The sequence below is a fragment of the Pteronotus mesoamericanus genome, unplaced genomic scaffold, assembly GCF_021234165.1.
Source record: "Pteronotus mesoamericanus isolate MK-2021 breed Mesoamerican mustached bat unplaced genomic scaffold, CSHL_Meso_final contig_22, whole genome shotgun sequence".
NCBI lineage: Eukaryota > Metazoa > Chordata > Mammalia > Chiroptera > Mormoopidae > Pteronotus > Pteronotus mesoamericanus.
Genome location: NW_026555090.1, coordinates 4,008,017 through 4,034,259, shown reverse-complemented (window position 1 = coordinate 4,034,259; position 26,243 = coordinate 4,008,017). Strand labels below are relative to the sequence as shown.

At 44.0% G+C, this 26,243-nt stretch overlaps 1 protein-coding gene and 1 non-coding gene across 5 annotated transcripts in view; one reads left to right on the top strand and one right to left on the bottom strand.

Moving 5' to 3' along the window:
• The window catches only part of FBXW10B (F-box and WD repeat domain containing 10B), a 38,552-nt gene extending 23,905 nt beyond the window's left edge, over positions 1-14,647 (bottom strand). For 3 of the 4 annotated variants that reach the window (XM_054571075.1, XM_054571077.1, XM_054571078.1), the window contains exons 1-7: positions 14,143-14,647; positions 12,109-12,285; positions 10,757-10,957; positions 10,533-10,660; positions 9,626-9,748; positions 6,588-6,697; positions 4,809-5,009 (exon numbers count right to left, since the gene is read on the bottom strand). In XM_054571075.1, coding sequence (XP_054427050.1) covers positions 4,809-5,009; positions 6,588-6,697; positions 9,626-9,748; positions 10,533-10,660; positions 10,757-10,957; positions 12,109-12,285; positions 14,143-14,647 — 1,445 coding nt within the window. Of the gene's footprint in view, positions 1-4,808; positions 5,010-6,587; positions 6,698-9,625; positions 9,749-10,532; positions 10,958-12,108; positions 12,286-14,142 lie in introns of all 4 variants that reach the window. The other variant, XM_054571076.1, reaches the window with a different exon arrangement.
• A 5,723-nt stretch (positions 14,648-20,370) lies between these two features.
• Positions 20,371-20,479, top strand: LOC129068823 (U6 spliceosomal RNA). The gene has a single exon (XR_008528956.1). It is a non-coding gene; the product is annotated as a U6 spliceosomal RNA (small nuclear RNA).
• Positions 20,480-26,243: the final 5,764 nt, after the last annotated feature.

The window sequence follows — 26,243 nt, the reverse complement described above, 5'->3', positions numbered from 1 at the left end:
AAAAAAAAGGCTATAATAGGAGGAGAGACAAAGAAGAGCCCAGCAATTCCACTTCTGGGTAGTTATCTGAAGAAACCCAAAAGGCTAAATAAAAAAGACATATTATATCTCCATATATTCACTGCAGCATTATTTACAGTAGCCAAGATATGGAAACAACCTAAGTGTCCATCAACAGACAAATGGATATAGAAGAAGTGGTGCACATACACAATGGAGTATATCTCAGCCATAAAAAAGAAATGAAATATTGCCATCTGCAACAACATGGATGGACCTAGAGGGTATTGTGCTAGTTGAGATAAGCCAGACAGAGGAAGACAAATGCCAGATGATTCACATATTTGCACAATTTAAAAAACAAAATAAGTGAACAAACAGAACAGAAACAGACTCATAGATACAGTGAACAATTTGATGGTTGCCAGATGGGAGGTGGTTGGGAGATGGGTGGAAAAAAAGATGAAGGAATTAAGAAGTACAAATTGGTAGTTACAGAATAGTCATGAGGATATAAAGTATAGCATAGGGAATATAGTCAATAATATTGTAATAGCTGTGTATGGTCAGTTGGGTACTGGATTTATCAGGGTGATCCCTTTATAAGTTATGTAAATGTTTAATCACTAGGTTGAACATCTGAAACTAATACAGTAGTGTACATCAACTGTAATGGAAATATAAAAAATTATTTAAAAAAAAAGACTAACTATAAAGCTACCATAATTTAAGACAGTGTGTTACTGGTGACAAATAAATGGATCAATGGAACAGAATAGAGAGTCCAGAAAGAGAGCCCCACAAACATAATCAACTGATTGCAAAGGCTGTACAATGGAACTACCATAGTCTTTTCAATAAATGTGCTGTAACAACTGGGAATCCACATGCTAAAAACTGAATTTAGACATAGACCTTATACCCTTTATCTTACACCAGAATTAACCTGAAATGATCATAGACTTAAATGTAAAACCCAAAATTATAATACTTCTGAAAGAGAGCATAGGAGAAAACTAAATGACATTGCATTACAATGACTTTTTAGGTACAACACCAAGGACATGACCGATGAAAGAATTATTTGTACTCTATTAAAATTAAAGGTGCCTGCTCTGCATAAGAAAGTATCAAGAAAATGAGAAGACAAGCCACAAACTGAATGAAAATATTTGCAAAAGACACATCTGATAAAGAAGTACCATCCAAAATATGCAAGAATTCTTAAAACTCAACAATAAGGGAACAAGTAACTCAATTAAAAAATGAGTTAAAGATCTTAACAGACACTTCACCAAAGAAGATACATGAATGGCAAAGGAACACATGAAGTGATGTTCCACATTATAGGCAATCTGGGAAACACAAATTAAAACAATGAAATACCACTACAAATCTGTTTAGAATAGCCAAAATCCAGAACACTGACAACTCCACATGCCAGTGAGGATGTGAAGCAACAGGAACTCTCCTTTGTCACTGATGGAGCTGCAGAATGGGACAGTCACACTGAAGATAATTTTACCAAACTAAACATACTTTTACCACACAATCCAGCAGTCAAGCTTCTTGGTATTTATCCAAAGGAGTTTAAAACTTATCTCCATACAAATACCTACACAGAGGTGTTTACAGCAGCATTATTCACAGCTGCCCAAACTCAGAGGCAATCAAGATGCCCTGCAGCAGAAGAATGAATACATAAACTGTGGCACATCCAGACAATGTAATGTTATTCAGTGTGAAAGAGAAATTATTTATTAAGCCATGAAAAGACACTGGGGATCCTTAAATGCATATTATTAGGTAAAAAAAAAACAAACAAACCACAACTGAAGACGCTACATACTGCATGATTCCAACTATTGAACAATCTGCAAAAGCAAGCTATGAAAATTATAAATATCAATTGTTTCTAGGTGTTGGGGAAACAAAGGATAAATAGGCAGTAAAAATACCCTGTATGGTACTATAGCAATGGATACATGTCATTATATATTCATCAAAATTCATAGAATGTACCACTCCAATAGTAAAACCTGAGGTAAACTATGAACTTTGGGTAATTATAATGTGCCAGTGTAGGTTCATCAATTGTAGCAACGGCACCGCTCTGTTGATAATGGGGAAGGCTGTTCATGCATGGGAGCAGGGAACACATAGGAAGTCTGAGCACCTTCCTCTCAAATTTGCTGTGAACTGAAACCTGCTCTATAAACATTGTCTTTAAAATTTTTTAAAAAGGTAATCTTGATGCAAAAAAAAAAGAATGAAAAACAAACCAATGGTCTAGAATAGAGAGCTTAGAGATGCTCTCATTTACATTCCCAACATACAGGAAATTACCATGAGAAAAAGATAACACCGTAAATCAGTGGGGGAAATTTCAGGTTATTTAGTAGTTGCTGTGGGGGGAAACTGCTCAGTTTGTTTAAAAATAAATAAAATAAAAATTCGCCCTGTCTGGTGTGGCTCAGTGGATTGAGTGCCAGCTTGCAAACCAGAGTGGCCGGTTTAGTTCCCAGTCAGGGCACAAGCCTGGGTTGTGGGCCAGGTCCCCAGCAGGGGGCGCTCAAGAAGCAACCACACATTGATGTTTCCCTCTCTTTCTCCCTCCTTCCCCTCTCTAAAAATAAATAAATAAATAAAATCATTTAAAAAATTCTACCTAATACCACATACAAAATCTGACTGCAAATAGAGTGAAGAACTATAAAGTTAATAGAGAAAATTTTTTTAAATAGCTTGTCACCTAGAGTTGGGAAGGATCACAGACACAAGACAAAAAAAAAAAACCTTGATAAACTGGTATTTTTAGTAAATCAGTATATTAGGAATGTTTAGGAGATCCAAGTGCAAGTTACACTCACCTCCTCCCAGGACCAAACAGGAATTACAACTAACATATAAAACAATCAACCTGAATAACCAACTCATCACTAGGCTACAAAGCCTTATAACTAAGGATATACAGAAGAAGGCACATTGGGACTGGAAGGAAGGGCAGAAATGCAAAAAGGGCTGACCCCACACCCACGTTTGGCAGCTGAGAATCAGAAAGAATTTCTCAGCTGCAAAGGTCCCACCTTAGGAACATGGCGTCTCAGCCCCGGGCCGGCTCCCCAGCCCACAGCACCACTGCCAGCAAGAGGAGCTCACAGAACACCTGGCTGTGAAAATCAGCAGGGATTCTGTCTGCCAGGGAGAAATGGGAGTCTGCTAAAAACCGGAATACCCTTTCACAGGGCCAAGGCACAAAATCTTGTTCACAGCCACTAACCACGGGCTCCAGGAGAGGGGGCGTGGCCCACAGGGAGCTGGAGTCCCGGGAGGAGAGGCGAGGTTGCGTGGCTCCAGGGCCGCGCTGGAAGGGCAGCTGTCAGCGTTCCTCTCCCATACCGCCCACAAATGCCACACACACACACACACATATATATATATTACCCTGACTAATACAGGTAAGACAAAAGGTTCAACCTCATTAATAATCAAGAAAGTCAAAACTGAAACTACAATGAAGATTTATTGAATACCCATCATATTGGCAAACATGTTCAGCACTGCCAATACTGTTGATGAGGATTTGAAAGAAGGGATCTTCTCATACCTTCCCATGAAATTGTAAGTAAATACAAGCACTTCAGTAAACAATTCAGGACTCTTACCTAGAAATTCCACTACTAAGAATATACCTTCAAAAAATCCACGTACTATAATTAACGAGACTGTGTCTTACATGTGAAAGTTGCTAAGAGAGATCTTAAAAGTTCTCATCGCAACAAAAAAAAAGTGTAACTGTGTATGGCAATGGAGATCATGGATATAACAAAACTTATTGTGGTAATCAGCTTACAATATATACATATGTGAAATCATTATGCTGTACACCTAAAACTAAAATGTTTTATGTCAATTTTTTTCTAAAAACTTATATACACAGGCACCCAGAGACAAATCTAAGAACACCTATTGCAGCATTCTTGAAAGAATAAAAATAGTAGAAATAATGCAAATATTCATTAACAGAAGAATAAAGATATATTCATTCAATAAACTACTATATCTCAGTGAAAATAAATTAATTACTGCTAACTACATCATATGGATTAATCTCAACATCATAGTTAAGTACAAAAATCAAGTCCAGATGAATATTTAAAACACAGTTTCATTTATGTTAAGTTCAAAAATGGACAAACATAATAAATATATTTGGAGATATGTAAGTAGATAGCAAAACTATAAAAGAAGCCTATAAAAATACAAAGGAATAAGTAGTATAAAATTTAGGATAACATTACCTCTAGTTAGGAGAAAGAAGCAATAAGAGAAAAGCACATAGTAGGATTTGGAGAATTATAATGTTTTATTTCTTGGCCTGGATAATGAGTACATGACTGTTTATTATATTCTTTAATAATGAATGTACATTTCAAACACTATTTTGCTTCTATATCATATTTTGTACCTACAAAAAACTACTTTCCCCTGAAGGAATCTATAAAAGCAAATATAAATTATGCCTCTAAAGAATGCTAAAAAATAAATGCCTTCTTAATCATAGTCTTCAACTAAAAAATAGATCTGTTAATTGTTATAAGTCTATCTCATTCAAGTTTAAACAATATACAAATTCTTGGTCTTTACCTCGCCAAAAAAGAAAAATGTTGTGTGTTATTCTAGAAGTTAGCATCACGTGGGATACCTTTCTGACAAATAGGAAAAGGAAAAAGAGTGTGTGCTTCTTCCATGAGCTGGCATCAGGCCCCGGGCGGGCTGAAGAACCACGGCCTCCTTGGCCCACTCACCTGATACTCAGGTCGTAGCTGCCGCTCAGGAGGAAGTTTTCCTGCTCACACAAGAAGAGGGCACGGACTCTGCCAGCGTGGCCCCGAAATTCAACAGGTACCTCCTTTACTTGTAGGATGTCCAGGAGCTGGATCTTCCGATTGGATGACACAGCTACCAGATCTCCCCCAGAATAGTGGATGATTCTGTTTCTGTCCCACCTGAGTTGCCAGGGAAAAGGATGGTTCACAAAAAAAGAGTTAGTGTGCTGCCTGGAACTCACTTAGCATGATGGCTCTCACTGCAGGTATAATGGAGAACTCAAGGCCTCCCAGTTCGGAAACTAGCACTAGGCAAGGCTTAGTACTAACAGACCCTGATAGAACCCTGCCTCATACCACAACAAAAAATCCATTTTGAGTAGATTTAAAACCTAAAGACAAAAGGCAACCCACCCAAAAACTTCTGCTAATTAATGTATGATAGATCCCCAAAGCAGAGAATAGAGTATGCAGCATTTCCCAAACTTATTTGACCATAGAAAACTTTTTTCATGGAAACCTCAGAGAACACAGCTGGGAAGCCCTGTACCCACTGCATATACCACTGTTTGTTTCTCCTTTCCTCCCTTCCTCCCTCCCTTCCTCCCTTCCTTTCTTTAAAACTGATATCCAATGAGCATATATTAGGTTCACAGTCCTGTACTAATAGGAACCATGGGAAATACAAAGGTGAGTAGGACGTGAACCTTCCTCTCAACGAGCTTGTAGTCCAATAAAACAGTATGAGTTGAATTAATTTTCTAGTAATGGGATTACTAGCAAATAAATAAAATATGAGCAGGATGACCAAATGATTTATTGTTCATACATTTTTATTGTGAAATAGAACATTAATTACTCCAGGATCACTGAGTAAGTTAGGAATGATTCAGTAAAACGGGGTGTATGGTCACTCTAAATATGAGGAGCAACTTTGTCCTCTTTGCATCTGTCATCGCTCGAGTTCAAGCAGTCGTCATCTCTTCTAAAGAACACTTATCACCATACTACTCATAAAAACTCAACTTTGCCTTTCCCCTCTCTGCTCTACCTTCCCCTTAAGAACTGGTCAAGATGCAATTTCTTAAAACCATTCAGAGCCAAAAATAAAATAGGAATGGTCCTCACAAACATTATGAATGAAGAGTGAAGAAGTCCTGGGCCTAAAGTATGGCAGAAAGTTGATTATTAAAGGGTCTTCTTATGACAAATCCAAATGATGTCACACTATGCAGTCATCATAAATACTATTTTCATATTTAACATGGAAAGATATCCACAGTATTTTGCTGAAGTGGGTTACAGAAATATGTAAAGCGTAACTCCATTCCTATTTAAAATAGAGGCTCATGTACGGAAAAATTCTAGAATAGACACCATTATTAATGGTGATTATCTATAGATGACAAGATTATAGATCTTTGCTTTTTTTCTATACATTTTCTGGCATTTGGTGGATTTTTTTCCCCACTAAGAATAGGTTACTTGTAAAATTATAATAAAACAATACAGATATTTCAAAAAGAAAGATTTTATGCATATTAATTTTGCAAAAGTTTGTTGGTCAGTATACCCAAAATTTATAAGGGGAAGTGTCTTCTATACACTGCTGATAATGGTTCAAAAAATCAAGCACCTCCTCTCATGTTAGCTTGGAAATAGAGCCTTTCCAAGTGAACAAAGGTCATGGGAAACCGAAGATGCCACTGGGGGTAATTCAGGGTCTCTGAGGACCTGGATTCAGACCTCAGTACCTACACGTCAGAGACAATACGGATGTTGTAAGTCCCACAGAAGACATTTCTCTCCTCCATCTGGACCTGCTGCGTTTCCTGGTTCTGGTATGCCGTCCACAGGTTGTAGTCACTCTGACAAAGGAACACTTGGAGTCAAAGTACGGCAGCCACTTAACCCACGCATGCCCCCTGGAGAGGATTCGGGAACCCATGGAGTCTTCCTCTGCAGGCTGTGGCTGTTGTTGCCGTGCTGATGGGGCTGGGCCAGTGAGCTGGCACTAGAGTAATCTCTAAGTTAGAAAATGTTGAGTCCAGAGTCCTAATTCTTCTTCCACCTCTTTCTGTTCCTTATGTGTACTAATTCCATGAACTTTGAATGTCCCTGATAGCACAACTTTTCTAAAAATGAGCTCACAAAGGGTATGCTCACAACTAAAGTCACAGGTGCCTTTGGCCACTTCACGGAAGAGGGGGTTTCACATTTACATCACGTAACGTGATAGTACAAAGTACATTTTGGGAACTCAAGCCATAGGTGAAATTACTGCTACACACTCTATGCATTTGCACATCAAAGTTTTCATACAACTGCAACCTTAATATCTCGTTATTGTTGCCTCACAAAGTACACCATTTATCCCACAAAGTAGTCACATCATTTTACAGATGAGGTGTCTGAGCATCAGAAAGAAGAAATCGATATATCAAATCTCAACAGAAGTGCTTGCCTTCCCTTTTCAATTCTTCCTTCCTTCCTCCCCTCCTTCCTTCCTTCCTCCCCTCCTTCCTTCCTTCCTTCCCTTCCTGTTTTCCTTTCTCCCTCCCTCCCTCCCTCCTTCTTTCCCTCCCTCCCTCCCTTAATCACACACCTTCTGAGCAGCTATGGCATGCCAGGCACGCTAAACTCTGGCATAGATGATGACTCAACTGAATTCCTATTTCCACACTTCTTCCCAGCCATACCCTTTACCCTCCAATAGCAGAAAATAATAATCATACTACCAGGAAGCCAAAGAACAGGGTGAGTTTCTCATGAAAGCAAAGAAGACCACACCATCATGCCTGCATCTGGGAGTCCTCCTGGGGACATCTCTCCCTAAGTCCCCTTCCCAACCTGAGCCTTCTCCATGCCCGTAGACCCTTCCTCAGGACACCAGCTTTCCTCAGCTCACTCTCCCTTTTAATCTCGAACCAAGTAGTAATATCCACCTAGGAGTTTCTCCCCACCAGAGTGCAAACAGCTCTGATATTCTGCCTTGAATTAAAAGAGGTTTCCCTGGCTTCTCATAGCCCAGGCTGGAATTCCTTGGCTCTTGCTCATCAGTTCAGTTCTGAGAGCCTAGAAGCAACATGGTAGAGTCGTTGAGAAGAACAACACCTGTGTTCAAATTACAGCTCTGCCACTGACCAGCTATGAGAACTTGGCAAGTTTTCTGACATCATGGCCTTCATTTCCACTTCCATAAACTGAGAGCAATGCTAACGACCCAACCTATGGTGAGGATCAAGTGCAGAATGTCTACAAAGCCCTTGTCACCATGCCTGGCACACTGTTTGAGCTCAGAAGCACTCACCTCCACCTTTTCCTAGCAGACCCCTTAACTGCGTAGGCTCACTGCTTCTCATGTTCTCTCCTGGTCTCCATCCTGCGTGACCCGTTTCTCACTCTGCTCTTAAATTACACATTTCTAAAATATTAAACACTGTCTGACTAGCCCCCCCCCTTTTTTTCAGGCAATTACAGCTACATCACCAAAGGAAGAAGTATGTTAATTTCACTATACTTATCAGAGCAGCAGGCTTGGAACAAGCACGTGAGCGTTTGACTTGTTCTCTGTCGCTTCACTGGCTAGGAACCTGAAATTCTCTGTGCCTCCATTTCTTTAGCTATAAAATGAGTGACTGGGCCAACTCAAAGATAAAAAAAAAAAGTTGCAGGTCACATGAGGTAAACAAATGTTTTCCTTGGCCCTTATAGGTTTTTTTGTTTGTTTTAATATTTTTAATGGGTTGCCAGCATTTAAGAGACGCAAAGAGTGTTGCACGATCATTCAGATTTCTAACTTTTCTTGAAAGCTCAGATGGTCTGGGAGGTTGAGCTCTACAATCTCCCGTGGCAATAATTAGCTGCAGCCGAGTAACAACAACTGGCTTCTTCACATGGGAAGTGAACCCTCTAACTCGTCACTGTCCCATCATCCCTTCTCCGTTCACCCCACCCTCCTCCCTCAGTCATGGGATCTGCCTGGCCTCTACAGACAGGGGAACTAGATGGTCTCTGTGGACACTTCTATTTCTCAGATTATAATTTATGCTACCCAGTTTTCTTATCGGAAGCTGCAGTCTGACCACCCTTCATTAAGTATTCTTTTGGGGCCCATTGAATAGTTTCAAAATAGAAGGTCCTTGAGCAAAGGGGAGGGAGCAGGAATCTAACAGTTTTAGGAATGAATTATGCCTGGATAGGCAGAAAAAGATTTGGTGGGGAGGTCTGTGGTGGAGTAGCTCTCCCCTTCCATCCTAGAGTCAGAACAAACATGGAAGTGAAAAGTGAGAAAGCTCAATTCATCCTGGACTCTGGACTTTCTGGACCGGCTCTGCCCTCCTCTGATGGCCTCTCGTCCTAGAGCCTCATCTCTCCAGCCGCTAGATGCATGGACTGGTGGGTGTGGAGGAAACGCCCAGCTACTGCTGGCATGCTCCCGGCTCCGAGCACACCACCGGGTGACTGGGCGCCATGGATGTGGGACATGGCTATGGGCTTTGAAGTAAGGACAAACCCTGAGAGGACAACCAAACCAATCCACCTGTTTAACAGGGGAGGCATTTAAGGCTTAATGAAAGGAAGTGACGTACGTAAGAACATAGAGCACAGAACTCTGGTCTCCCTTAAGGAAGGTCGCTTTCCCTATCCTACCTACATCCGTATGCTATGTTCTATGTCCTCCCGTGTCCTATATGTGAGTCCTTATGCGAGGACGGAGCCTGGCCTTCAGCCTTCAAAGGCCAACGAGAGTGCGCCACTCGCAGCGACTTGCCCCTGATGCCGTCAGAACCCACCTTTGTTCTCAGTTTCCATTTCTGATTTTTCACACGTATGCGCTTTCCGTCATCTGTCATTTTAGGAACTGGAATGGAAAGCTTGTTGGCGTAATTAGGATCTATTCCCCTTGTGTAGGACCCCTGAGGGGGGAAAAAACAGAAAACGGCGACTCTTGGTCCCCACTCTCCAACAGAAGGGGAAACAAGTGCTTGGCAAGATCTGAAAGATGGGTGAGCTCTGGCTAAGGAAGGCCTGGGCCTGGCCAGGTAGGCCAGGAGGGGTACAGACTAGCGTAAGGGGATAATGATGCCAAAAATCTGGAGCAAGACCAGAAAGACATGGCCAGCAGTTTCCAGCTTTCCCGAGTTCGGCCAGCCTCACCGTGCCCGCCTCTTCCCCTCTTCTCTCATCGATCTCTGCTGGGCAAGTCCCAGCTACCAGGAATCTGTGATTCGAGTCAGGACTCAGGCAAGAAAAACAAATAAAATGCCAGAAATGGCAAATACCAGGGGAAATAGACTTTGTGGACTTGTACACATCTGTGGACCATGTCAGGCTGACCTAGAAGCATGCTCATGGCTTTCTGATTGCATCAGCCACAATGCAGTTCTTGACAGGGGGTGGGAGTTGGGGGGCGGGGAGCGGGGATTCCCTGCTTTGTGAGGTTTCACAGATTCTGCCTTTCTCTTCCTAAAAGGCTTCTTTCTGTACATGTTGCCCCTGTGAGGTGTACTGACAATGGTATAGTAAGCAGTGACTAATGGGGAGTCCACACAGAAAGGAGGTGACTCCTTAAGCCTACGAAGCAGCAAGCAGGGAGTAGGAGTCCTGCTAAGGGTCTCCTGAGTAGACCGAAGGGCTCACAGCCTGGCCAGCCTCACTGAGGGGGTGGGTCTCCAGGCCGCCCCCCCAGGCAGGACGTACCTGCAGTAAGGCAATCCGGTTCTGGATGAATGTGTGCATGGACCGGTCCAACCTGACTTGCTGTGCCAGGACAGCCCAGTGCTGGCTCACAAAGGAGCATCTGTTCAGGCTTTTTTTATCAAGCATACCTGAAAAAAAAGAGAAAAAAAGATAAACATGGGAACCTTCGAGCTGGGTTGAAGTGGGAGGGCGCTTGATAAATGCCCCAGTGCAGCCCAGCATACTTAGAATATACTTGGAGAGGTGGATGGGCAGGTGACGGATGAAGTCCCGGTACTTGCTGACGCCAGAAGACAGGTCTCTGACAGCATCCATGTCAACCAACAGATCGGAGGGGGCATGCCCAGTCTTGTGCATGTCTGCTTTTTTGGGAAATAGCCTATTCATCTCGGAAATACACTGGAGCGAACCCTTCCATCTTCCCTCTAGAATGAAGCCGGAGAAAGGTGCATGGGTAGGTTGTCTCTGTGGTAATTCCACCCAGTAGAACTCATCAGAGTCTGTTCTTAGGCTATTGGTTTTTGTCATTTTTTTCTGCCAAAATGAAAAGAGAAACCCCCTATCCAAACATACAAGTTCTTTTCAGCCTTCCCAGCTCAAGGATATGTCTGTAGCCTCAGAGTCTGCCTGTGCAGGTGAAGTGCCATGGTGCCTGGAATTTCCTTTAAATCACCCCAACAGGAAAGTATTTTAAACAACTTTAGAGGAGAGAAGTGGATGAAATAAGAATAGGGAGGTGGGTGGTGTGAGCAGTAAAGGATGATGGGACGGTGATGAATTAGAGGGTTCGCTTCCCATCTGAAGGGCCGGTTGCTACTCAGCTGCAGCTAATTATTGCCATGGGAGATTGTGGAGCTCAGCCTCCCAGACCATCTGAGCTTTCAAGAGAAGTTAGAAATCTGAACTATCACACGACGCTCTTTGCTTTTCTGTTAATTATTGAAGCTAGGTGACAGTTATGTGAATGGCTATTATACTATCCTATTTTTGAAATTTGACATTTTCTGTAGAAAAAAAGTCTCAGAACCTATGTGTTGCATTTGCTGTCACTGTTTCATATATATGTCTTGCTGTTCAAAGCTTAGGATGGCCTTGGGGTCAGGGTCCATATTCCCCACTGCTCTTATTTCCTCCATAAGGAATCCAATGTTGCAAAAATGGCCCTTGAGTATTTTCAAAAGGGTGGGTTGAACTGTAGCGACGCCCGCTACGCCACAGGTCAGGGGCTGGACAAGGGGCTGTGGCCTGGGGCAGAGGGAGACTTCCAAAGATGCCTCAACGACAGCTCCCTTTCCGATGTCTGTTCTCAGGTGTCTCTGAGAGGCACCGCGCTGGAGAAGTGAAAACATGGGCTTTTGGGTCATCCTGAGTGATTTTTGTCCTTGCTGCTTCCCTTTCCAGATGTGCGATTAAAGGAGGGAATAAATATCAGCGAGTCCAACACACCATAGGTGAAAATGAAGGCTAATTCCCCAAATCTGTCATCCCCAGATGCTGTTGCCTTCTCAGCACCCCCACCTCCACTGGGACTTCCCAGTTTCATGTCCATTGGCTTTCTCACGTCAAGCAGACTTACCAGTATTAGATGCTTCCCCCCGAGCCTTTTTATGCAACCTTTCTTTTCCTAAATCTTTGGACAAAGGGAAAGATGTGTTCTTGGTTCTGGCTGTGCGGTAAACATGTAAAGTATCAAACTGTGAGTTGCAGTCTTTTTCAGGGAAGAAAAACATATGGTTAGAGTCTTGATCGAGCCCTGAAAAACAGAAGATCAGGACAAAGTTGTTCTTTAAGCAGGTGTGTGGAGGAGAAAGAGACAGAGGTAAATGGTTTCATTTCTACTTGCTTCTTTTAATTCTGCACAAAATAGGCCTGACCAGTTATGTCTGTTTTCATTTGGGGCTTCTGAATTTCTATGCAAAAATTGCAAAAGCCCCTACTTAGATTTTGCCAGCTCACCTACAATGCAAAGTTGATCAGAGCTTTCCGTACAGGAGGGAGCATGAGAGAGCTGAGGGCAAGAGCCTGAAGAGGGACTGCTCTCCCAAAGCTCTGGCTTAATTTTCTTCAATGATATGCATAACTGTCCTTTAGTCAAAACAGAAAATTCAATATTTTAGAAGAGAAGCTTCCCTAGGAAAGGAGAAGGTTGCACAACCCGTAACTGGACTTTAGTGTAAGGTAAGTAGCTGATTCCTGTGGAGGATGAGGAAAGCCTTTGAGAGAGGCCCACGGACGGATGCCTGTGCGTGTGGAAGCCAGGCCCGCTGCAGGCCCCCCCCTGGGGTGAGCGATAGCTCTGCACTGTGGGAGATGCTCAGGAGGGGAGGCCTGGTTCTCAGCCCCCTTGCTGGGTGACCTTGTTCAAGTCACTCACTTCCCTGAACTTTGACTTCCTTATCTATAACATTAAAGGGCTGGCCTGGCCGACCTCTGATCTATTTGTAGGAGTCTCCTTTTTTTCCACCTTGTCTTCATTCCGGATTATTGTTCTTTTACCTCCCTAATGCACCAAAGAAGTTAAGTGCATTGTCCAGCCTTGGCTACATAGGGATCCAATTGCCCCGCAGGTCTAGCTTTAAAGTTGTTTGGGATCCCATTAGTCTGCACCTATAACCACAAATCAGGTCTCATGGACATTAGGAATTCTTAGGCTTCAAGACGTCAGACTCTGAAACTCCTCTACCTGATGCTCCCCGCCGCCAGCCTTCTCCTACCCTCTCCTCCAAACCTGTGCCTCCCCACACTGGACCTTCCACTCCCAGATCCCAGTAGAATCTCCTATCTCTTGCCTCCTTTCTGTCTTTTTTTTTTTTTTTTTTTTTGGCCTCCCTTATTGAGTAGGCTCAGCATTTCCAAGACTTTTTCACCAACACCCTAGATCAATGGCTCTCAAAGTGAAGTGCCAACAGCAACCTCAGCATCGTCCACTGGGAACTTGTTAGAACTGTCACTTGTCAGGCCTGCTGAGTCAGGAGGCCTGAGCATGCCCCCTCATCTGGGATTTCATAAGCCCCGCTGGGGATTCAGATACAATCTAAAATTTGAGAAGGATGCTGCTAGTCTTATTTGGCCCTTTTGCTTTCCCCAGTCTTGGATAAACCCCACTTCAAGTCTGGATATTATGTACAAGCAAGGAATATGGTAGAATGAATGGGGGTGAGGTGGGGAGACAACTTTTGACCTGTTGGACTGGTTCCTGCTCAGAGCCAGGTGAGGGGCAAAACAATTCAATAGCTTCCCCCTTACATCCTTCCTAAGGCCAGTCCAATCTCTAGCTCACTAATCATGCACCACACCAGCCTAAAGTAATAAAGACACAGACCAGCCATTTCTCAGCCAAAGGGATGCAGAAATTCATTTTAAATCCTGGACAGTTAAAAGTTCTATCCACCCTTCTGCATTTGTCACTTGACAATTTTCTAGAAGGAAGTCACATTCAGCAATTTCTCCTTTGGGAAACAGGATCAGGTGTCAGGACAAAGAACTCTTTCCTGCCTTCTGGGAAGTCCCCATCTGCCTCAGTTTGTCCACACCTCTGGTCTCTCTACAGGTCCCGGAGCCCGGCTCCTTGGTCTCCAGGGCCCCCAGGTCTCCTCCGTGGCCCATTTACCTGAGATGTTGTTCTGCTCTCTCTGAAACAGGACTCTGACGACAGTGGCAGCCGTGAGCAGTAACTGAGGGTTGCACATCTGCAGCAGCGAGAGTGTATACTTTGCCTTAGTCTGGTGGGCGGTGGTCCCAAACCAGCACAATAGCTCCCTCATCTTCTGTTCTACTGTTTTACTCAGCATCTGGTTTAAGGAGGACTTCATGGTTTTCCCCTCCTTCCTGCTGAGGTCAATCCGGGACCTGTTATAGATGAAATCCTTCCCCTGAATGGACTGGAGGATAGTTTGGAAATAGTGTAACAAATAAAAGCTATCTAACTGTTCCAGGATGCTAACTAGAAACCTCCTCTGAGCTATCTCCCCGATCCTCTGGAACCACTCTTTGGTAAAGAAGATCTTCCGAGCCAAGACGCACGTTTCGCACCGCTGGCACACAGGGACAGAATCGTTTCCCTTCTCACAACGAAAGTAGGAGGCATTCTTGAGACTTGATTCCAGGTTTGCCATGATCCTGAGGTGGCCAGCTCATTTTATCCTTGCCTGTGGTCAACTCCACCAAACAGCAGAGGGCCAGGAGAAGCTGACAAATATCCCAAGTGAGCCTTTTCTATTATAAACATCTCCTAGAGAAAAAGTTAACCTCTACAACGGATGGAAAGCTTATCTCTCCCGGAAACTGCCAGTAGAAGCCTGGCTTTTTGTACTGACCTCCTAGGAAACAAGGCTTTACCGTAAATCTCCTAAACCTGGCACTACTTACATGGAGGCAGTTGTTGTATATTCTGAAAGAGCTGGTCACTTCATTTCTAGAACAAGAGTAGGATTAATCAAATTTAAGTAATATATAGACCACTTTTAAAGAGAAAAAAATATGTGAAGCCTTGTGTTGAGCTCCAGTTGTTGTTATTAATGAATTTTAAATATTTGTGAATATAAAATTAGATGTAACTTCTTACGGCTATAGCTGTTTGGTTATATGGTGGTTATCCCAATGGTCCTGAATATATTTACATTCATTTTCTTAATTCATCATCGAAGTAAAAGCACAGCTGTTTAATATAAACTTGTTATTTAACTGCTTCAATGTGAACTGGAAACCTCTTTAGGAAAATAGTCCTTGGTGGAAGGATTTTCTTTGGGACCAAGAGTGTGTCGGGGAACATCCAACCTCAGTCGCATGCCCGCCCATGTGTCTGGGAGGCAGGACAGCTTAGGAGTGAGGAACAGGAGGTCTGGGCCAGACTCCTGAGTTTGGAGCCCAGCCCACCTGCTTACTTATACGGCAGCTCTGGGAACACGGGTACATTATTTAATCCGCTCTGCTGCAGTTTTCTTGTCTGAAAAGCTGAGACAACCAAAGTTCCTACTTCATAAGTAAGGATTAGATGAGCGACTATATGCAAAGCGCTTAGAAGATTGCCTAATACATATTTAGCCCTTAATAAATGCTAGCTATGGACCTATTGTCATCATCATTATTGTCATTGGGATCATTCTTCTGGGCCGCCAAACAATCAATGTCCATTATGATATCTGTATATGTGTATGTTCATACATTGAGATGCATGTAAAGAAGTAATGAGTGTGGTATGTGTATGTATGTGGTTTTTAAAAGAAAAATGACTTACCGATTTCATGCGATGTTTACCTTTTAGCCCTGGCTCACGATCCATTCAGGAGAGATGACTTAGGCCATTAGAGCCCACGAGTGGGTTCTCTTGTCCACAAGGGCCCACCTCCTACAGAAGGCCTCTGTGGGCAGTTATGCCCCAGAAAGAGACCAAGGACTCACTGGGTTTTCAACCATTTTTAAAGAGCAAAATCCTGTTTGCAAATCATATCTTATGTCAAGGCTCAATACATACCATAGAAAAATGTAATATTCTATTAATACCAAGTTATGTTATTAATTCAAAAATTGACTTGTTAGCAAGGCAATTATTGAGAACAATGGGGCTATTCTGATGAAGACAAAACCTTTAAACCTGAAGCCAGAGATGACAGATACTGTCTTACATCAGCTTCAAAATCCACAAAATTTAAATTAGTGATTTTCAAAATGTTTTCTGTAGACTCTACGTTCCCCTTCTGGCAACCCTGAATCAAGGCTCATGAATGCCCCCTATTTTTGTTGTGAGGAGGGAAGTGATTCTGTCCCCCATGTGCCAGCAGGGTGAACCTACAGTCCACAGAAAACAACCTAAAAGTCATTATCAAGTGCCGACATATCCAGGATGGGTATCTGCAAATAGTTCTCAAAAGGCTCCACTAAAAATGATACACACACAAACACATATCCTGTGTGTTTATATGTACACACACACACACACACACACACACACAGAAAGAGCAACTGTAACAAAATGCTAATAATTGGGGGTGTGGGTAAAGAGTAGATGAATGTTCATTGTTCCATTCTTTCGGGTTTTTGTAGATTTGAAATTTTTCAAACTAACTGCTCAGTTGGAAAAGATTACTATAAGGTCAGGAAGATTACTGCTTCCTGACATAGCTGCCCAGCTTGCCACTGCAGCCAAACTTCCCTTGCAAATGTTGGCAGCCAAGAGAAGAGATCAGAGACACACCAAGACCGTCCTACTTCAGACAAGACTAGGTCCAAACACCGATCCTGGTCCTTCGGAACTCTAGGACCTTGAGTAGGCTGCTTGACCTCTCTAAGCCTCAGTTTCTCCACCCTGTTGACAAGGATGGCAGAGATGAAGGAAGATAATAAAAATTAGAGCTACCATCTAGGATTATATCAAATGCATGAGACCAGTGTCACTGCTACTATTGTTGTTATTGTTATTAATCCAGGTTAAACCAAAAGGTTTACGATGCCGTGAGCATTTCCAGTGCCCACATCTGGGGACGTGGCCCAGTTAAAGAAAGGCATAGGAAATCATTGCCAGAGTCGGTTTGCAATGGCAAGCTCATTCAAGATCGGGTGGGGGACAATAGTCAGGCTCAGGAGGACACCAGTTCTCGCAGCTCAAATTGTTCTAACTGAGGAGGCATCTGAAAGGCAAGAGCAGATCAGCATCCCATCGCTGGAAGGCAAGACAAAGGAGGGTGGCCAGGAGGAGGGAGGCCCAGAGCAGAGGTGTGGGTATGTAAGGGGGAGGGGACATGTTACCCCCAGAGGAGCTACAGGCTAAAAGTAGTTTGTTTTTGAAAGTCCAAATAAATTAGGATTTTAATCTGTGAGCCTGACATACATCAGGGAAGCAGCTTTACCAACCCAATTCAGCCTTCCTTTCATGCTTAGGGGCCCAATGAGCCTCACTGAGGGGCGCAAACTTCAGAGTCAGAGACAGGTGGAATTCTATTGCTGTTTCCTACTAGTGGTGTGGCTGTGGCTTTGAACAAGTTATTCCAGCTTCTCTGAGCCCCCCTTTCCTTATCTGTAGATGACACAGGATCCTCCCTGCCCCGCGGGATGTTGTAATGTGAGCATTACTTTAACCAGAGTAGGTGAGCATGGTAGTTACTGCTGCCTCCCACTCCCCACCTCTGCACACACAGAAATGAACGTGCATGCACGCACACAGGCAGGTGCACTCAGGTGCGTGCACACAGCCTGTCACCTGGCTCTGGCAGGAAAGTTGAAGCCATTTGGGATCTGGCAGTAGAGTTTAGAAAGTGGCCTTGGTGAAGGACAGAACGAGACGACTTGATGGGATGAGCCAGGGTAGAGGAATGTCATTGATGCTACTCGAAGAGGCAGGCAGGCAGGCAGGCAAAGAGGTCTCATCAGACAGGAAAACATTTTTCGAAGAGGAGGGCTTTGCGGCTGAGAAGTAGGTATTTCTCAGATATCCAGGCCACCAGCAGCCAGAAGACCAACCCCCCCAGCTTTCCTCTCTGCCTTCTGTTATCCCTTGTTCATGATTCTGCCTGAATCCTCTTGCCGTATGGCACTGGATCTCCACTTCCTTTTCCCACCCTCCCCTGTGGTTTAGAGAGCCCTGCCAGTGCGGCTGCTCACCCCCCAATACCCTGCTGTGCTGTCCTGCCTAACCCTGCGCCCGAGGTTCTTCTGACTCTCCCGCAAAGCTCCCTGCCCTGGGTCAGCCAGGGAGAAGTCAGGAAGGGCTCAGGGTCCAGAGGAGGAGCGTGTGGAATGAAGCCAGGCTGCACGGCAGAGCAGGATAACTCACTTTTTGTTCTCAGCCTGCTCTCCTTCAGACACGTGGAGAATATAATTCAACCTAGGTCACAGGCAGGTGTCAGGGTCATAGGAATGCATGTTTTTGAAAAGTCACTTTATAATGTGTGAAGAGCTATGCAAGAAATTATTCCCCCCTTATCTGTGGGAGGTACAGTTCCAAGACCCCAATACCTAAAACCTTGGGTAGCACCAAACCCTGTATATAGTATGTATTTTCTATACATATATACATATAATAAAGTTTAATTTATAAGTTAGACACAGTAAGAGATTAAAACAATAAATAACAATAAAATAGAACAATTACAACAATATACTGTAAAAAAAGTTATATGAATGTGATCTATCTCTCTCTCTCAAAACCTCTGATAACTGATTGGATAACCAAGATGGCTACTAAGTGACTAGCAGGCGGGGAGTGCATGCCACATGGAGACCCTGGACAAAGGATTCATGTCCCAGGCAGGAAGGAGTAGGACAGCACGAGAGTTCATCTTTCCGCTCATATGGATGCCCAATTTATAACTCATGAATTGTTCATCTCTCGAAATTTCCATTTAACATCTTTGGATTGTGGGTGACTACAGGTAATTTAAACTTCAAAAAGCAAAACCACAGACAAGGGGGAACAACTGTATTGTTATCTTTAGGGAAAACGGGGAAACTGTCATTCTTCAGCCATCACTTTCCCATCATGTATTATTATGTTGGATGACCAAGTAAGTGAGAAAAGTCTGTGTCCGTGAGAAACCAGTGAGTTTCCAGGTTGCCAGTTTGTCCTTTGGCTTCAAAAGAAGCACGTGGGAGCCCTGGCTGGTGTGGCTCAGTGGGCTGGGTGCCGGCCTGTGAACCAACGGGCCACCAGTTCAATTTCCAGTCAGGGCACATGCATGGGTTGCGGGCCAGGTCCCCAGTAGGGGGCGCTCAAGAGGTAACAACACAGTGATGTTTCTCTCCCTCCCTTCCCTTCTGTCTAAAAATAAATAAATAAATAATCTTAAAAGAAGAAGAAAACGATGACAACAACATATGTGGGAAAGAGGTCATTGGCTAGAAATGTTTTATTATCCAGAATGGGAAGAACTAAGAGAATACAGGAAAGTTCTCGATCTAGCTGAAAAAAGCTTGAAAACTCCAAGAAGACACTGTATCCCTGGAGCGGCCAAAAACTTCTTGCTTGTACTACAACTCACAGGCACTTGCTATTGGTGGTTGAAGGGCAGAGCAGGAGACAGAGACTAGATGTAACCAGTGGTTCTCAAACCTAAGTGGGCTTCAGAGTCTCTGGAGGCCTTATGAAAACGGTGCTGGGCTCTACCCTGGGAGTTCCTGAGTCTCTCCATCTGAACAGAAGCCCAAGAATTTGCATTTCTAGTAACTGCTCTGGTGGTGCTGATGCTGCTGGTCAGGAAACCACACTTTGAGAACCACGGATAGAAGCTATGCTTGTGTCTCAATATCTGTAAATATGACTTCACTTCAACATAAACATAATACTTAATTCTTTCAAAACTTACTATTAAGTGTCCTTGACTGAGTTATTTAACCTCTCTGAGCCACCAGTTTTTTGCTTTCTTTCCATGAAATAGAGAAAATAATATCTATCTCTTAGGGCTGCAAAGATTAAATGAGATAAGTAGTGGGAAATAGTATCCAAAAATGTTACTCTAAATTCTAAAGCCTTTTCTACTTCTCATTAATCTTTTTTAACAAACTGAGCTTTTTAGAGGATACCTAAGGACCTCAGCAAAACTTTAGCACAGGAACATAGTAGCCGGGGATGGATTTGAAGAGAGAAAGAGGACCCTGAACCTCTGCTGTGTTGGACCAGCTCAATATGCTCTTACACGTTCTCATTTGTACTTAGGGAGCTATCAGAGGTAGGGAGGGTATCAATCATCTAGTTTATTTTTTATAAAGGCTCTAGAAATCAGGCCACAGTAGCTTTAATAGCTTTTTGTGGGTTCTGGCTGATGTTTATCACTGATGAATACATGATGTGTTGGTTAAGGGTACAGAAGTGGTCACTGATGTTCTGTGACTAAGAAAAGGGCCAGGCCTGAGCGCACTTCAGACTCACATACGCTAAAATCAAAGTGATACAGAGGAGGCTAGCGTGGCCCCTGCATAAAAATGACACACAAATTTGTGAAATATTCTGTGATTCTGACGCAGACTGGAGTATGGTGGTTACCAGAGGGAAAGGGGGATGGGGGAGGTACAGAGGGTAAAGGTGGATAAATGGTGACAGAAGGAGACTTGACTTTGGTTGGTGAACACATGATGCAATATGCAGACAATGTATTATAGAGTTATACACTTAAAACCTGTATAATTTTATTAACCAGTGTCACCCCGATAAACTCAATAAAAAAATTTTAAAGAAAAGGGCCAGTTTTTAGTGCTGGATGACTCCGAGAAACATGTGGGGAGTCCAATGGTCCTATTTCATATATGGGGAAACTGAGGCCCAGAATGGTTGAGATAGCCAAACTAAATGGAAGAACGGGTGAGAACAATGAAATGAACAATACTGTCAAATGGAAAGATTGGGCATTGAAGAGTAAGCAAACTAACTAACAAGCAGACCTCATATTTTATGGGTTATTGTTTCACTCTAAATTGATTTAACCAACTAAAAGGACCAATAAGCTCATCGCACAGAGCCAGGCATCCTAGTCTTCCCCCAGAAAGAGACAGGGATAAAAATAGACCAAGAGCCGGCCTCTTGAGTGGGCCTCTGTCTGCGCCCTGGACCACTAAGACAATCCCCACTTCCCACCACCCTTGCCAGCTCACACAGGTTCCCAGGGCCCTTCCAGCACCTCCAGCAGTGAAGCCAGGGTGCCAGGGAGGAGGCCAGCCACCCGGCACGCAGAGCCATTCACGCTGCCATAATATCACAGCATAAAGCCTGGAGCTTCCTGGGGGAAAACAAAGCTCAACTTCAAAAGTAAGCTTTAAACTGACTGCACTGAAGAAGGAGGAGCAGAAAGAAGCGAGGGAGGGTCTGAGAGGCATGGCCGGAACAGAAGAAAGAGTGACAAGAGTTTATATGCAGTCTTCTGGAGAGAACATGATAATTCAAAAAGGCCAAGCACACCCAGCAGCAGCTTCATAGGATTTTTAAGAGATTTTTCTTTATATGACAAAGACACACACATACACACACTCTTTTTCAGGTTATCATCAGGGTCACTATATAAGTAATTAATTTGAGGGAAAATTTTGAACCTCAGAGGACTGATCACCGCAACGCCAACCCTCGATCCTCATTAGATGACCTGTTACCCGTCTTCCCTTCCAGTGCCTGGTCTCCTTCTCTGAGAGAGACGGTGGAATGTTCTCAACACAGCTCCAGAGCAAACCCGAAATAGAAACGAAGTCAGGGTATTCCGGCAAGGTCCCGAAGGCCAGTCACTCTGTCTGTGCCGTCCACGGCGCGTGCCCTGGGTGCGGATATCAGATACACATGGGACAGTGACCCGCCCTGCAAGGGCTCCTGCCCCACCACCGTGATGTCTCCGAACAGGTGTGGAGTGGGGGGGGGGTCAGTGCCCGAATGCGCAGGCGCTGGGAGACGCATGCAATGCGCACACTACTTTTCCTTCCGCATTCTGTGTGGGGCTAATGGGGCTGGACGGGCGGCCCCTGGACTGGCGGAAGCTGGTGTAGAAATGGGAAGCAACCAAGGAACACGTCAGTCAATGACACCATGAAGAGCTCAGTCACTGGAGGTGGCTTAAGAAAATGTTATCTCAGAAGCGGGGCACCAGGGCATGGAAATGAGGCATCCCTTCCATAGGCTCCCTGGTCTATCATTGTTTTGAACAGTAGATTCCTACTTAGCTCTTCACATATGAACACTTTTCACTTTAACTTGAATCAACGTCTTGTGCTCAAAAGACACAGCTGGTTGTCATCAAAGTTACTGCACCTTAGCAACTAGTGCAGTGGCTTGCACGTTGTAAATGTCACACCCATTGAATTGATTTGAGGACAGTCACCCCCAAAACATTCCGAACCCCGCTGAAGAGATAAGGGCTCTGAGACTGAGCCAGTATTCATTCGTATCTCATCACTTCCTCATGACTAGTGGGAAAATGTGGGAATTTGCTCGGAATTTGTAAGATTCCTAGAAGAAAATGCCATTTGCCTTTGAAGCCAGTCAAGATGGCAGGGAAGTGAGTGAGGTACTCACATCCTCTCACAAACACGTCAAAATTACAACTAAAGTACAGAACAACCATCGCTGAGAACCACCTGAAATCTAGCTGAACCAAAGCCCTATAACTGACGATATAAAGAAGAAGCCATGTCGGACTGATAGGACATGGGGAGTTGCCGATGTGTGCATACGTGCCCACCTGTGGTGTTAAAATTCTGGAGGGATGTCCCAGTTGCAGAGGTCTCCCTTAAGGAACGAGGGATCCCAGTGCCACACCATGCACCCCAGCCCAGCGTTCCAGTGACAGGAAGTGAAGTCCCCATAATTTCTGACTCTAAAATCCAGCAGGGATTGTGGCTGAATGAGACTGAAGACTTCTGGAGTCCCAGGCTTTTCTCACAAGGGGCCCAGGCACAAACTTCCTCAGACTCACTCTGAGCTCCAGCACTGGGGCAGCAGCTTAAAAGAGTCAAGGGACATAGAGGGAAAAACTGAATTGTCTGGCATCAGAGCAAGCTGAAGGGGCAGCTCTCTCCCAGACAGAGGTGCTGGCAGAGGCCATTGCTCCTCTGCTGAGCCCTCCCCCACGGAACCCGCAGGTGACTGCCATATCTGAGTCGCCATCAGCCTGGCTCACACTGTTCCTTCTCGCCTTCCTGTGACTCCCTGACACCTGCCCCACTCAACTTGCAGGCTCACCAGGCCATTTTGAGTGCTTTTCCTGTCTTGGCTCACGTGGTAGACTTTCCTAAGATCTCTTAAACAACCAGTATCTGCCCTTGGCATGGCCCATACCTCTTGCTCAGTGACCCCAAGCCCAGCATTTGCAGCAGCCAGGCTTGGTTCACAGCTTGGCCTCTCCTGGGCACCACTAAGCCCAGCACGAGGAGCAGCCATTGCCGATTGCATATATGCAATGGAATATGACTGAGCCATAAAAAGACGAATAAAATCTTGCCATCTGCAACAACATGGATAGACCTAGAGGGTATTGTGCTGAGTGACATAGTTCAGACAGAGAAAGACAAACACCAGGTGATTTCACTTAATATGTGGAATCAAAAAACAAAAAACAAAATAAATAAACAAGCAGAACATTTTGATGGTTTGATGAAAGGGGGTTAGGGGATGAGCGAAAAAGCAGAAGGGATTAAGGAGTACAAATTGTTAGTTACAGAACACTCATGGGGGTGAGTGCAGCCTAGGAAATATAGTCAATGATATTATAACTATGCATGGTGTCAAATGGTTTCTAGATTTATCAGAGTGATCCCTGTGGAGGACGGTGAAGGCTGACGTCAAAAGTCAGGTTAAGCACTTGGCAAGGCCACTCTCGACCACTTGCATCTGCAAAGCAGAGCAAGCTGGCAACGGGCGACAGCCCGAGCCCAGGGTGGGGGTGGGGGCGTTGAGAAGGGAGTAGACACCCGCAAGCTTCCGCTGAAGACGACTGCAACCTTTACAGAAGAAAGTTTTATCACGTAGAAAGCCTGGGAAAGGAACAATCCGTGCCCACAGCGCTCCCCTAAGTCTGCAAAACTCCCTTGAGCTTTATCTAACCAACCCCAATAAAATAAGCACGGAGACCGTGGTCGTTGTCATTGTCTCCCCATCAGAGGACGATGCCCCCCCCCGCCCCGGCCCCCGCTTTGCTGTAAACTGCCTTGTGCTGTGTCTTTGTGTCTGTTGTCCTTTCTCAGTCTCCCATCCCCACTCAGGGGCCACCACTCCGTGGGGGTCGCGGCAGATCCCTTTGTAAGTTACATGAATGTCTAATCACTGGGTTATATACCTGAAACACGTGTAACATTGTATGTCAGCAGTAACTAAAAAATAAAAAAAGATTTAAAACTAAAACAGTTGACAAAAATAAATTTATGTGGTGGCTAAAACTGCGTTCTGCCTCTCCAATCACAAATGATCTGGTAATGGAACAAAATAATCTGGCACCAAAAGGAGCTCTTGATGAGTTCGGATTTTTTTTTCCAAAATGAGTTTAGTTTACATAATGAAAGAGGAAATAAATGTCGGTAAATACAGAAGAGTGACACACACAGCCAGGGGAAATAATAAGGAATGTAAAATAGGCCGTTGTTCTCTTTAAACATTTTTTTGTTTGTTTTAGGTTATTTTCAGTTAGTGGGCCACGGGGGTGGGGGGGGGGAAGAAAGATATTATGCCTATCTGTTGAGGCAATGACAGACAGAAAGCAAATATTCCTAACTCTCAATTTTGCTTTGATTTTTTATATCAAGAAAAAGCCTTGAAACTGAAAACAGACAAAAAGAGCTGACAAGGAAACAAAGTTCACAACAGGCAGGGAGGCACCCGAAGGGTTCCTTTTAAATGAGTCAGATATTCTGGTCTAAAAAAATGACATCTTGCCCTGGCTGCTGTGGCTCAGTGGATTGAACGCCAGCCTGTGAACCAAAGGGTCGCTGGTTCAGTTCCCAGTCGGGGCACAGGCCTGGTTGTGGGCCAGGTCCCCAGTAGGGGGGGCTCAAGAGGCAACCACACATGGATGTTTCTCTCCCTCTCTTTCTCCCTCCCTTCCCCTCTCTAAAAATGAATAAATAAAATATTTTTAAAAATAAATATAAAATTTAAAAAATGGCATCTCATGACCAACACAATTTACCAGCGTTACTAAACACTGGGCATTCATTCCTCTTGGAAAAACTGAGGAGAATGGTAGAAGATGGGGGCAGGAAAGCTGTTTTGATTTTTAAAAAGAAAAATAAGGTACATCCTGGAAACAACAGACTAGTAAACTTGATGTTAACCCACAGAAAATTCTAAAATGGTTTATCAAATATTTTGTGAGCATTTAGAAAAGAAAGCAACAGGCATCCACAACCCACAGGGTTCAACAGAAACAAAGCAGGCCAAGCTGACCTCCTTTTCTCTTTGGAGAGCAGTGTTAGGCAGGAGCAGCAAGGGAAGGCAGAAATGGCTGACCTTCATCTCCGCCACTGCTGCGTCCCCTTCTGGTCCAGCGGATGGAGGGGCAGAAGGCGGGCCACCTGACGCTCCAGTGTCACCGATGCGTAACTCACTGAGTAACTAAACCGAAGGCCGCCAGACTGAGTGCTGCAAGATTCTGTATTTGGCCCTACCCTAAACAACACATGTATCAAGATCAAGACTTAAGCAGAAGGATTGAACAATTCTGGACTAGGCTAAGAAGGAGAGCTAATATGTGGGAAATAGAATCATGACACAAAACCATCTCAGCAAGCAGCAATAAGGTAATGAAATTGAAAATTCAAGTAAAAAAATTAAATTCAAATTTTAAAAAATGCAATGAGAAGTTCAGATCCTATACTGCATATGTCCTCAGATACAAATAAGAATAGGGGCCTCTGGCAACAAGTCAAGATGCCGAAGTAACGCACTTTGGAAATAGGAACATCGCATTGGTCAAAGGCAAGACAAATGTTAGAACAAAGTATGCTCCCAGTGTTCTTATCTCTTAGGAAATTACAAGGGTTTCAGGAGCCCTGTGCCAGGAACCTGGGGGGCAGGAGCCAAGTAGGTATTCCTTATTATAAATCACAGTATCACATCTGTGCTCTCTGGTTCTCACGCACCCCTTTACCAGGGGAAGAGCAGCTTGGTAAACAGATTTGCCTTGACACAAAACCAGAGGCTGTATTTCCCACAGGGGCTTCAGGCTATGTTCTCAGAAAGTCACTCAAAGACAATTAATTTGTCATTTGCCTAAAGGCTTGATGACTATTCACCGTAAGTGTTATGGAGCACAC